At 35.4% G+C, this 14,123-nt stretch overlaps 1 protein-coding gene across 10 annotated transcripts in view; it reads right to left on the bottom strand.

The window, feature by feature from the left end:
- Positions 1-263: 263 nt before the first annotated feature.
- The window catches only part of LOC138320579 (uncharacterized), a 63,378-nt gene continuing 49,518 nt past the window's right edge, over positions 264-14,123 (bottom strand). For 6 of the 10 annotated variants that reach the window (XM_069263642.1, XM_069263645.1, XM_069263644.1 and 3 more), the window contains 3 exons: positions 9,865-9,915; positions 5,975-7,884; positions 264-3,573 (listed from right to left, as the gene is read on the bottom strand). In XM_069263642.1, coding sequence (XP_069119743.1) covers positions 2,891-3,573; positions 5,975-7,884; positions 9,865-9,915 — 2,644 coding nt within the window. In that variant the 3' untranslated portion in view covers positions 264-2,890. Of the gene's footprint in view, positions 3,574-5,974; positions 7,885-9,864; positions 9,916-10,216; positions 12,245-12,285; positions 12,759-12,790; positions 14,106-14,123 lie in introns of those variants that run through there. The other 4 variants (XM_069263647.1, XM_069263650.1, XM_069263651.1 and 1 more) reach the window with 4 other exon arrangements.

The following is a 14,123-nucleotide window of genomic DNA, read 5'->3' as shown; positions in this document are numbered from 1 at the left end:
AAATCGTAATCAACTGTATAGATTTATTGATGATTAGAAACAGTTTGAAATAGCAGAAAGTTTAAAATGAAATGCATCAAGTCAAATGAGTAATCCATATATCAAGAGAACTTTTATTTTAGTCATCCAAATAAGCACTGTTTCAAACGTTATAGCACCCTTATGTAATCAGAGTGAATATAATATTTATCATAGTACACAGATGATATTAGTATCAGGTTTTACTGTATAGTATGACTAATAATAGAACAAAACTGTCGTCAAAATGTACTCACATTTTAATTTCATACAAATTTCAAACTTCAACAAAAGTAATTAACAGTATAAAGACAAATTTTTTTCTTCATTTGTACTGGTAAGTCAAGTAATAATTAACAAACAGTAGTCTATTCTGTACACCTACATTTAATACATCAACAGTTTTCTGATGAGAACGACTATAGAAAATGATGTCAGTGAAAATACTCGTCTTACTATGAACATAAAACATTCAAAGCTATACATGCATGTATCAAGGCTCTGTAGACATACATAACTAGAATTGTCACCCGAGTGGCAGATTAATACCCTCACACAGGCTAATAAGACCTTTTCATTAGTAATAATGCCATTAAGTGGGGACATTGCAGAACCCTATAATTTAACTCAACTCCCCTTTATGTCAGGGTTCTGTGTACAAAATCTATCAAAATCTGTTGGGTAGTTTAGTAGAAGTTCTTTGGACAAAATTGTGTCTACAGACAAGAGCATGCAGACGCATGGACAGGTGGACAACCTGATTCCAGTATACCCCCTCTTAACTTTGTTGCAGGAGTGGAAATAGAGAGCCCCATATATATATGTTCATTTTGATCTACCCGAGTTACTATCCTTCGTTGCATTCCATCAGTACAAAGGGAAGTAACTATGGAAGATAAAAATGAAAAATATCTTTTACTATGAACGATTACAGGCAGTGAATTATCCACATCAGAAGAGAGACTGTTGACATGTTATGAAGGATATTCCAGCTCTGATGTCACTAAAATAGATAAAACCCTTGGCAGAGCCGCAGGTTTTATCTGGTTTAGTAAATCCTCCAGAGGAATATCCCTCCTCTAATGAAAGAGTCTAATTACAATATAACATCTTATTTTTGACCAATTATCCACAAAAAATAACGACAATTTTCAGTAAAACCCCTAAAAACTCAAATTTGCATTTCTCGAATACACCCCATCATATTTATCAAACTGATCACATGGTCCTGAACATGCCCGTGTACATAAATTATGTATTAAAAACTTGGATAGCTGTAATGGCTATTTGTCGAAAACGCCTTTATTCCTCGAACAGAAATATATTACTTTTCCTTCAAAAGTTCAAATATATATTATCTAAATTTAAACCCGCTATTAGTCTTCCAGATGTTTCGTTCTCAAGTTTTTTCTTCTACAAAATTTCTAATGCGCGTTTCATCCATTTTCAACCTACATTATGCGGTTGAAATTACTTTTATAAATCATAAAATGCTGTAAAACACCTGTCCAAATGTCATTGACATGCATAGTTTGTCACAATTTGGTATCATATATATATAGTGTTGTACTGAAGTATATTATTCCATAAACTATTATCAAGGTTTTACTGTAATTACAGCATTTTCTCTCTTCACCATTCAACAATAAATTTAATTATAATCTTTCATAGCAAAATCTTTATAACAAGCTACGTACAACTGGCATTATGATTGATTGATGCATACATGTATATTTTAATTGACACATTCACTTCATTAAAGGAACAATTCACTCAGGCTAATTCTTTTACATAACCAAGAAGCAAAATATGGCATATATGTATTGTTCTACATTTCTTATGAAACATATAACATAAAATATTGACAATTTCCATGTCATTGTTTAGTATTTTAATTAATATCGTTGAAATATCAAATCGTTGATCAATACGTTAAGCAGGTACAATATGGACGCTGTACCCATACCCGAGCCAACGTCAAGCATGTTGTACAAAAAAACTACATAACCATTGAGAAGGTGAGAAAATGATTTTTAGGCAAGACAATTCACCTAATAAGGTAAACACACTACTGTCAGAGCGATTTGAGCAGTTCTAGACAAAAGTATTCTAGTCTACTGTGGTTGTTATTTAAATCAGTAGGTTCTTAGATCTTTCAGGCTATTTCTCTATAGTACGTATATTAAAGTTCACATTCGTAAGTCCGACCTGTTCATACTCACATTGAGTTCGAATTTAGTCCTTGCATTCCGATGGCCTATTGTGTCTTGATTTCAGAAATGATATACATATGTATAAGTAAAAAGCTCTACGAGCAAAGGACAGGGTTCGGCATACAAGAAGTTTGACCACAATGTGTAATGGTGGACAGCGAGCGAGTTTGAACATCTACACACGTGTCACAACCATGGGCTTTTCAGGTATATCACAGTAAAACCGACTGATCTAATTTCCATTAGAACTGTTGTTTTCCGATATATGTGCAAATTTTAATGATCTCTTAGATTGAATTGTCCCTTTAATGTTTTGCAATTGTGATATATAAAATTACACTGTACCTCATTTTCATCTAGTTCTAATATAATCCATAGGAATGGTTTAAATTATCAAATTTTTGCTTTTGGCTGCATAAATTTTCATCTAGTCCCATCATGACTTTTAAATTACTGGCCAACTTATATATGTTTACCAAATAAAAGTTACATTGCCATGTCAAATTTTCTTCAATTCTTTTTATAAAAATGCAGAACTCAAACTCAACAATAACATTTTAAAATTTCTCTTAAAAATGCACATATGCATGTTCATATTTTCTTTCTTAAATTCAGAATTGGATCAAAACCCAATATATCAAAGTTTTTTCCTGTTCCAATCATACATCATTTGTGGTGGTAACCACTTGTTCCGCTGGTGTATAGTCAGGCTGACAGGTGATATGTACAATATACTCGGCTGGCTCTGACTCGTACTCGACATACTCCAACTGATCCTCGGGTATCGGCTGATCAGTTACATACTTCACCACTTTACTGTCAGAATCCACAGCTATTTGTTGTATCGCTTGTAACTGCTCAGATGAGTGGTTCTCTCCCTTAGATGGACCAGACATTGGCTGAGTGGCTGGAGTTGGATCTAACTGTCCAACATCTTGTACTCCATCTTGGACAGTTTTGGTCTGGTCATATGATGTTCTAATTACAATAACATTTGGGGTGAGTTTCTCATTAACATTCACATCAGACTTCACAACAGTTTTCTTATCTGAACCAGAAAGCTTTTTGTTTGCATTTGAAGTTTCATGTGAGTGATGCTTCTTTGTATGAAGATTAAGAGCACGATCATGTTTGAATGTGATGTTACAAATATCACAGGTACACCGAGTAGCACTTTGGTGGGCTTTAACATGTGCCTTCAGCTGAACATTCCAGGCAGAGGCAAAACTACACTCTTTACACTTGTATGGTTTCTCTCCAGTGTGTGTGCGCATGTGGCTCTTCAACTGGTAATCCTGAACACATGAAAAGTCACACAGCTTGCACTTATATGGATGTTCACCTGTGAAAAAAATCGGAAGTATAAATACATGTATAAAGAAACAGATTAATAGATTTACCAATACATAAATACATGTATTTGAAATACTATTATTTCTGTTATAACATGCTGTTAGTAATTTACATATTACACGGGAGACAACTTCATTTGTAAAGTATGTGCATGTTAAGTCATTTACAATCTGATTAAATATAGGTCCTTATTATCAATGCGTTTGTTAAGAGGCTCTGACATTAGGGGTCACGTTCTGGTGACCTTTGGAATTGAGTTTGAAAAAGCTGTTAGAATCATTTTCGTATATGTATAGTGATATCTATCTGGCCTGCAGAGCACAACAAAGCTAAATGTACCAGTATATTTAAATTTTAATTATATATTTTCAATCATATAGAAAGGTGTAGAAAATGCATTTGATTTGATCCAAGTATCTTGCAGTGATATATAGGTCGCCCAAATATGACCCCTTTATAACTGTATTATATATATGTTATTTCTCTTCATAAATGTAATTTTACAATATATGGTGATACAGATTAAATCTGTTAACACAAGGCCATTCCAATTTGATTTCTTGTTCTTCGGATTTTGGGATTTTAAAACAGGAGCGAGCGAGCGAAAAATTTTTAATTCTAAAAATATTTTTAAAGCGGAAAAAATTGGAGCGAGCGAATATTTTCACAGTATTTTTTATTAGACTTTTATGTTTATTTCTTGAAATAACAATTACTATTAATAACAGAGTTTTTATGTTAAAATATGAGTTTTGCTGTTTTCTTCAGTGTTTTCAACATTCAGAACTGTATCAAAGATGTAAAAAAAAGAAGTCCAATGTTAAGGTATTTGTGCAGCTATTGAACATATGCTATTACACAAAATGCTTTCAATGCATGGCATACATGTATTTCAATTTTAAGACCAATCTTGACAATTTTAACATTGAATAGCAATGTTTAATACCTAAAAGGAAATAGTCAAGAAAGTTTAACTTTTTGTCAATAATTTCAATAGTTAATTTGCTGTTGACAGAGCTATCAGCAAAAACCAACAAACTAATAGAAACAATCAGGGATTAGCATTAATGGAAAATATTTTAAACCAATATAACCTCATTTGACATGTACATTCTTTCTTAGTTGTCACATAATATTGTATGGAACTGACTATTTATTATTTATGATTTTCTCACGAAACGCAAACATACATATAACCTATCAACACAAAAATGAAGGCGAATGTATGTTATATTGTCGTAGAAAGTAACACTAAGTTTGGATCTCAGTAAAATGTGTAATTTACTACCGATGTTAATTTGATCGAATAGCAGACGAATCGTCACCTAGCTAGCTGTTACTAAGTCATGCAGTCAAAACATGTTTGCAGATGCAAACTATGTGGGCCACGTGTCAAAATTCACACTGGCCAGGTCTTAAGATATAAGGCAACTGATGTGTTAATTAATTAGGCTAGAGATTGCCTTCAAATAATGGACATGCTTGATTACCGTTATTCGTTCGTAAGTCAGCCAGTCAAATCACCTGTCATGGTCGCCATTTTTAGAGTGAGATCGAACGCAAAGTCTTTTAAAAGAGTTGCAGACATCGGCAAAAACAGACTGAAATCGGGACACGTCCTATTAAAACGTATGCGTCCCTCAGTCTCTACCTCGCAGTACCACTCTGCACATGGTGGCGGAAAAACTTGACATTTCTGTTGTTGTAAAGGTTTGCAAGACGCTTGCGGGTTTGAAGACACAATGTAAGACTAATTCAAACATCTGAGTGACCAGGAAATGGTGACTAGTAAAAATGAACCCTATGAAAATTTGCCCAGGTTCGTCAGATTACCGGACAAAAAAATGAGGAGCGGTAAAAAAAATAATTTATTTTTATTTCATTTTCAGAAAATAGGAGCGGAAAATCCGACGAACAAGACATTAAATTGGAATGGCCCAACCTATTGTTTTCAATAGACTGAGTTCATGACTAAATCCTTACCTGTGTGTCTCATCCTGTGGTTTTTTAATAGACTGCTTTCATGACTTAATCCTTACCTGTGTCTCACCCTTTTTTTTATAGACTATGTTCATGACTTAATCCTTACCTGTGTCTCATCCCGTGGTTTTTTTAATAGACAAAGTTCATGACTTAATCCTTACCCGTGTCTCAGCCTGTGGTTTTTAATAGACTGATTTCATGACTTAATCCTTACCTGTGTGTCTCATTCTGTGGTTTCCTTACCTGTGTGTCTCATCCCGTGGTTTTTTAATAGACTAAGTTCATGACTTAATCCTTACCCGTGTCTCAGCCTGTGGTTTTTAATAGACTGATTTCATGACTTAATCCTTACCTGTGCGTCTCATCCTGTGGTTTTTAATCGACTAAGTTCATGACTTAATCCTTACCTGTGTGTCTCATTCTGTGGTTTCTGATAGACTGTGCTGAGCCAGTGGTGAAGGGACACAATTCACACTTATGGCTATGGATCTTCAGATGTACTGTTTCCATGTGCTTAGTCATGCTAGTCCTGACGACAACTTTCCCACAAACTTCACAAGGGACCTTGTTTCCATCAGTTGACGGCAACTTGGCTTTACATTTCTTCCCATTTATATGAGTCTGAAGTCTATCTGGACCAAAGAAAAACTCTCCGCACTTCTCACATTGAGCAGCAAGTTCAGAATGCTCTTCTATGACATGCTTTTTCTTGTCATTCAAGCAACTGAAATGCTCCAGACACTTTGGACATTTAAATGGCTTCTGGTTATGTTGTTTTGCCAAGTGTCCCTGTAGACTTCTTAGTGCATAAAACTGTTCTGCACAAAATTCACAGGTGTAGAATTTTTCTATGTGTTTATCAACACGATGGTTAAACAATTTAAGAGGCTTACTGAAGGTCACACCACAATCGACACAGGTCAGTAGACCTTGTACATGCAGTTTGATGTGGCTCTCCATTATGGCTTTATCTGTGGCGTTATACTGACCATCACAAACTTTACATGTATACCGGTAATAAGATTTTTGCTCCAAGTCGACTTTTCTGTCTTTCTGACATATTGAAGTGAACATTGTCATCTCATACTTATCTTCATGCTCCTCTAGTTTCACACTCATACTTTCACACTTTTTAACCGAACCCATATAAATGGCTCTTAATTCTTTTAATTGACGTCTCCTTTCCATCTTTCTTTCATTTCCCCTTCTTTTAGCCTCCTTTTCCTTCGCAGTGAGTTTTGGTTTTTTTCTGTTCAAGAAATCATCTAAATCACCTTTATTGAAACGAAACTTCCTTTTTTGTCCCTTTTTTACATTTTCAGGGCTTTCATCGTCATCATGATCTTCTTCTTCATTCAGCTCATCATCCTCTTCCTCCCATATATTTTCATCATCTGATGTTTCGGGGTCAAAATCAGGATCAACATTTTTATTGAGAATTCTTTTTTCTTTCTTTTTCCCTGGATAACAATAATTGCTATCAGTTTCTGAGTCAAAGTCTTCATCATCTTCACAACTATCATCTTCATCTTCCTCTGAATCATCCTCACTATCCTCAAAATCTACATCACTAATATCTAATTCAACCATCTTGGTAAATGATATACGATTTTTTCCCTTGAGTCTGGTACTGCGTCTGCGACCACTATCATCATCACTTTCTTGCTTATCATCTAGTTCTTTACTTTTGTTCCTATCACTCTTTTCCCTGGATTCCTTCACTTTTTTGCGCTTTTTTTTCTTTTTTGGCTTTTCAGTTTCAGTTGGTGCTGATTCTGTCACTGAACCATTATCTGTGTCATTTATTCCCTCATCCGCTGCAGGCATTTCATCATAATCAATAATTTTATCATCAGTGTTTTTCTGTTTGTTATTATCATCAGTGTTTTTCTGTTTGTTATTATCATCAGTGTTTTTCTGTTTGTTATTATCATCAGCGTTCTTCTGTTTGTTATTATCATCAGCGTTCTTCTGTTTGTTATTATCATCAGCGTTTTCCTGTTTGTTTTGTTGAACAATAACATCCACTTCTCTGCTGACCGTCTTTGTATCCTTAGTCACAGACACATTACACACAAGATTTGTTGGCCGCGGTTCTACCAGTGAAATGTTATTTTCATCATTCTCTGTTCCTTGGATTCCATCATCATCATCCTCATCTAGCTCCTCTTCAACAATCTCCTGTTTCACACGAACCTCACCCACAGATGTGTGTTGTTGAGGCACCTCATCAACACGTGGGGTCACCTCAATGTTGTCTGATCCACAAGCCTTGCAGAAGAATAGGTAGTTCTTTAGTTCTTCAGGAATGTTTTTCCTGTGAAATATTAAAAGTAGTAAAATTATAGGAGAGAAACATTGGGAAATGCCAACTGTTGTAGCTAGGTAAAATTTAGAACCTATAGTTGTAAATATTAAAAGTAGTAAAATTGGAAGAGAGCAACATTGGGTAAAATAATGTAGATAAGCAAGAAAGAGTATTTTTGTTTCACTTCTTAGTGTGATACACTGAATGTGATGGCTGGCTGAGTAGTTAAAGTGAATAGTCGGGCAAAGAAAACCAGTCTAAATGCGTTCATTGGCCTTCCAAAAGTTCTCACATATTAATATGATGGTCAAGTTCTGCTTAGTTACCCAGTTCTGACCATTAAAATAAAGAAAAGTTGAAAGCATTGAAAGCGAGGCTGCGTGGAAATGTAACCACGGACATAGTGAGCCGGGAGGACGTTTTAGAATTCCCATACTTTAAATTAATTTCTTCGTACGCAGACAGATTTTGACGAGAGATTTTATTTTTCCATTTCACAAGGAATTATACTGGATACATTCATACCATTTTTACTGACTTTAGCCATCCTTGCCTGACTGTTTACTTTAATTTGTATATCATAATAAGGTGTCCAGACCCATGACAATGAAGATAACTGTACTGTTATTAGTTTTGGGAACCGGTTAAGATTTCATCATTGATGATCGGATAAAATCAGTGTCAACCAATCGATTTTCGATTATTAATCAGTTACTCTTTTGTTACATAATTTCTAAGAAATGTTGTTATTTTTAACGATGGCATAAATTTTATTGATATCGTTTATCAAATTTTCATATTTGGACATACCCTTAATAGTATTTTTTTCATTTTTTTTTTTTTTTTTAAAACCTTTTCGTGTTTTCAGTTGCATAAGATGTTACCCCATAAAAGAACTATTCACAAAATCCTTGACAAAAAGCAAAAATACAATAATCTTCAAATTCAATTTACAAACTTTGATAATGTTAACATTTAAAACTCAATATCAGTGAAACAATATAAATGTAGGCCTATATGAAATAAAAGCCTCACAATATCGATGGAGGCCATAAATGCATTTTATTTTCATACTGGCTTTATTCTGTATAGTTTTGTATCCTAATTTATTACCATATTGACTCGGGTCAATGTAACAATTAGGTCTGTATAAATTATGTATGTTTATTTTGTTATCATATTTGTTTTAACAGGAGGTTAGGAAATAAGTCATTACTAAAGAGAAAAAGGGCAGAAACTCTATACTCTCTAGGGGAAAATGAAAGTAGAATTCACACTTCCTGTTTTGATACCGATCATCGATGTTGATACATCATTATCGATTAATAGAAATTGGTTGTCTTTTCGATTAGACATCGATTATACCTGGTAATCAATCATTGGGACAACACTAAATGTTATAAGAGGTTTTTTTTTAAATCATACAGTTGGAAATGCAAACTGTTGTAGCTAGGTAAAATTTAAAATATTAAGTGTGTTTTAAAATTAACATAGTTGTAGGTATGTATTAACTAATATTTGTATTTCTTCTGAAATACTTTTAAAGTTGCAGTTCCTCAATTTTCGCCTTGTGTTCATGCAGCACTCGCCCCTGTGAGTTAGGCTATGAGTTCTGTCTCCTGGCCAAGACACACAAAAGTCTATAAAAGTGGTAGCTTCTGCTCCTGCATAGCGCACAGCATACAAGGAGTAGGATGAGTGGTTCAGCCATTGTCGGTATAATGTGACCAGGTGGGGTGTGTTGCTTGGTGTCTTCGGCACGATGCTCCAGTGATATATAGCACTATAAAAAGGGCAATTAACAGTTCCACTAGATACAATAAGACAACTCAAATGAACCACAGTCTCCCAAAACATGCACCTCACACTATACACACACACTACACACCACATACATGGGAGGCCTTCCTTACATGACCCTCGCTGTTAATTGGATGTCAAACAAACAAATAAGCAAATCTTTCAAGAACATATCATTAGCTGGCTTACCGTTTCCAATCTAACATAGGTGCAGCTCCTACACGTGCCAGTCTTTCGTAGCTGGAAAAAAAAAAGTAGGATTATTATATATAAATTAGAAAATTTGTATTCACAGTGCACTGACAGTCTATATTAAATCCCATTATGTTTTTGACGGTATAAATAAACATTCTACAAACTAAACATTAATATTCCTCATTAATTAATCTTCACTTAGTTTCTAAATTCAGTTTTGACAAAAATGAAAATTGAACAAGACATCCCAGAGGGATCTTGGCACCCACCAAAGAATGATGTATATCTGACAATTGAAAGAGGGATATTTTCTCTGCTTTTCAAACTTTGATTACATCCTACATACACAATTTGAGACAGATCGCTTCAGTTCTTTATGGGTATAATAGCAGAATCAAACATCATTTATCAAAATCCAAGATGGCCATCTTGTTCATCAAATGGTCCAAAAATGCAATATGCACAACTAGGGTCCTAGGGAAACCTGCAAATGAAATTTGAGACAGATCCCTTCAGTACTTTTTGAGAAATAGTGGTAACAAATTTCAACTATCAAAATTCCAGATGGCAGCCTGTTGAGTGTCGACAATCATGTTCACCAATCAGTCCCAAAATGCAATATGCACAACTAGAGCCCTAGCTAGGGCAAGCTGTATGTGAAGTTTTAGACTGATCCCTTCAGTATTTTCTAAGAAATTGTGCTAACATGAATTGTTAACGGATGGAAAGGTGGGCCAAGGACGAAAGCAATTTGAATAGCCCACATCTGATGGTGAGCTAAAAATATACAACTAAAAATAGAATTCATACATCTGCTTGTCTAAAAAGGATCATATATGTGTCTGTACATTCTCTGATGATCACCAGGTTGAAGTAAATCTGACTGACGTGTTGTTTGCCTTGGATTTTAACATCAAAAGTTGAGGTTTGTGAACTGAATATTGATCATAATTGTCAAAACAATAAAGTTACATATGGATATTATCCGAAAAATATATCTTCATCAGCCTTTAAGTGTCTGATGTGGATGATATATATATATATAGTGTCTTGCAACACTATCGGCATTAGGATGGAATTCGTACCCTGCCAGGAACGAAGTGGAGACAGGGTATGATTATTTTTTCAATGTCTTACAGTGCAGAAAGGGTTATAACTGGTATATAAATTTGTTTTTAGCCCAATATGCATTGCCGTGAAGGACTGGCATTGACATGCACGGATTCATACTAGTCAGGTTTTCCTCTTGAGTCATGTTGTGTTATGCGCCGGACAGATGAGTGTCTGACTAACCGAAATTTGACAATTTACGGATGTTTCATCGAGTATAACAAGAGGTACTTAGAACGTTGACAAAACAAGAGATCCCAGAGGGATCTTGGCGACAACCAAAAATGATCTATGTCTGACAATGGAAAGAGGGATCTTTTCCCTGCTTTTCAAAGTTTTTCAAACACACTACATATAAATTTGAGACAGATCGCTATAGTACTTTCTAAGAAATAGTGGTAACAAACTACAACAATGAAATCTAAGATGGCGGCCAGTTGGCCATCTTGTTTACCGATCAGTCCAAAAAGGCATTATGGATCAGTCCTTAAAGGTTACCTATGCACAACTAGGGTACAAGGGGAAATTATGCATGGAATTTGAGAAAGATCCCTTCTTCACTTTTTGAGATATACCGGTAACAAACTTAACTATCAAAATCCAAGATGGCCGTCGGTCGGTCATCTTGTATACCGATCGGTCCAAAAATACAATATGCACAACTAGGGTCCTAGGGGAACCTGTATATGAAATTTGAGAAAGATCCCTTTAGCACTTTTTGAGAAATAGTGGTAACAAACTTTAACTATCAAAATCAAAGATGGCCGCTCACCGATCGGTCCCAACATGCAATATGCACAACTAGGGTCTAGGGGAACCTGTATATGAAATTTGAGAAAGATCCCTTCTTCACTTTTTGAGAAATACCGGTAACAAACTTTAACTATCAAAATCCAAGATGGCCACCTTGTTGACCGATCGGTCCCGAAATGCAATATGCACAACTAGGGTCCTAGGGGAACCTACAAATGAAATTTGAGAAAGATCCCTTCTGTACTTTGTGAGAAATAGCGGTAACAAGAATTGTTAACGGACGGACAGAAGGACAGATGGACGACGGACCAAGGACGAAAGGCGATTTAAATAGCCCTGATGGTGGGCTAAAAAAATATATATAGGAGTATATATTGATTAAACCTGTGCTATAACAACACTTCTACATTATGGTCTATGGTGAACTAAAAACTGATAAACCAAATGAAAGACAAGCTTATATATCTGTCTTTCAATCAAGACTTAATGCCAGCCGAATAATTTCCAAGGTAATTTCACAAACACGGTTCCCCAAAATTGGATCGTATTAACCTCTACTGGGACTCGTTCCGCCATTTCCCCCTTTGGTTGATGCTAAACTTAGGAATCGGTCCGAATCGTGTTACATGGAGCAGGTTTGCCAGATCTGAAGCCACTTCAATTCCAAGTAAAGTTTTAATTTACCGTTCGCTTTCTATTTATCGCCTGCTTTAAGTAAATATTCTGATCCGGCCTTTCCTACGGTATATGACCTTTCTCCTTTGCTTCCTATCATATTCAGTAAAAAAGCTCTTTCGAACTCCACGTTTCTTGTTGTTTACATGGAAGTCCGCCATGATGTTTTTCCCCCCGACTTATGCGCAGGCGCAGCATTGATGCATTCGCGTTAATTTTAAAGGGACTATTCGAGAAAATAAAACTATCTAAATGTGTTTTATATGCGTGCCAAAAGTTTTATTTCAACAATATTAAATGCCTTTATTTGGCCTCTGAAATTCGGGAAAGACCTATTTCAATTAGATGTTGACATATGATATACCAGTACATTACTGCTTACCAATCCAGCAGAATACAAACAGCATCTGCGTTGGAACAGTTGTCTTTGTCTTTTTTGAACTGTTGCCATCTGCAAAATTGTTTTCCCAACGTTATTCTCGGATTCTCCTTGGCCCATTTGGCCATTCGTCTTTTTGTGTCTAACTCAGTTACGGTTTTTAACCGCGGTCGATTCACGCGGGACGCCATTTTTACGACTGAAGTAGATATACATGTTGCGCACGCGTGAACATCTAGAACATAATTTACGTACCGACGGTTGATCAACGAAGTGATTAAGTCCACCTTAATATTTCTTCATAACCCATTCGGCTTCAAAAAACTAGCACTGTTCGTGCATGAGGTTATTAGTTTGAAATATATTATGCAATGCTATGAAAAATACAGCCGCATGCCCAATGTCTCCACTTTTGGGTCACTGCATGTGTAACCGATACCAGCTAGATATGTTTAGAATGTTATGATGTAATTTACACAACGATATACCCGTCGTGCATTCCACAATTCCTTCGACACTGTGATATAAGGCCAATACCATTTGTAATGTTTTTTGTGATTGCTCTCCCCAATGTGGAGAAGACCTACATGTATGTATCTTTTAATCATATGGTTTAATTCTAGACAGTCTTTAACAAATTTCAATATATTTTTTAATGAATCGTCAGCTTAAACAACGCAGCTGATTGAAATACATATGTTTACAGTACTGGTATCAATTTAGACCTAGAATAGAAACGTAAAAAAAATGCAATAAATAGAATATTACTCGTTTCTTGATCATAACAGTTGTATTTCATCTTTTGAGGTGAAAACTAGGAGTTTCAGTCTTTCCACTCCAATCGATGAAATAGGTCCTGTAGGCCCTTACAGGTAGGTTTCGCCCCATGAAATATTAAGACTATGTTACGGAAATTTATCCTGTACATATATAGGTATAATCTACAGACCATTTTCACTGCATATAGCGAACAAACAGGTGGTCAGTTGACTAATGTTAGCTTGACCAGGGAAATAACTCCACCTAAAAAATAGAGCGAAGTCAAACTTTGCATAGGCCTTGAACAATGACGTTTTTTTCTTCTTTTCAAAACGAGGACGTATCAACAAACAAACGTGCTAACAAATTGTCAGATACATGAGATAGTGCTCAATGATCCTGGCACGGTAAGTTTGGGGAAAAAAAGAACAACTCGAAGTGTGATGGATTGTTTATACATGTCATATCATCTACAACACTTCATGTTGCTGACATACGCTCGATAGCATAGTACATCAAACATATAGGCCTATGTAGTTAATGTGCCACTGCATGTCCGCTGTCATGTGTTGAAATT

This window comes from Argopecten irradians, chromosome 4, assembly GCF_041381155.1.
Source record: "Argopecten irradians isolate NY chromosome 4, Ai_NY, whole genome shotgun sequence".
NCBI lineage: Eukaryota > Metazoa > Mollusca > Bivalvia > Pectinida > Pectinidae > Argopecten > Argopecten irradians.
The sequence above is the reverse complement of the archived record's forward strand: the minus strand, read 5'-3'. Positions and strand labels throughout refer to the sequence as shown.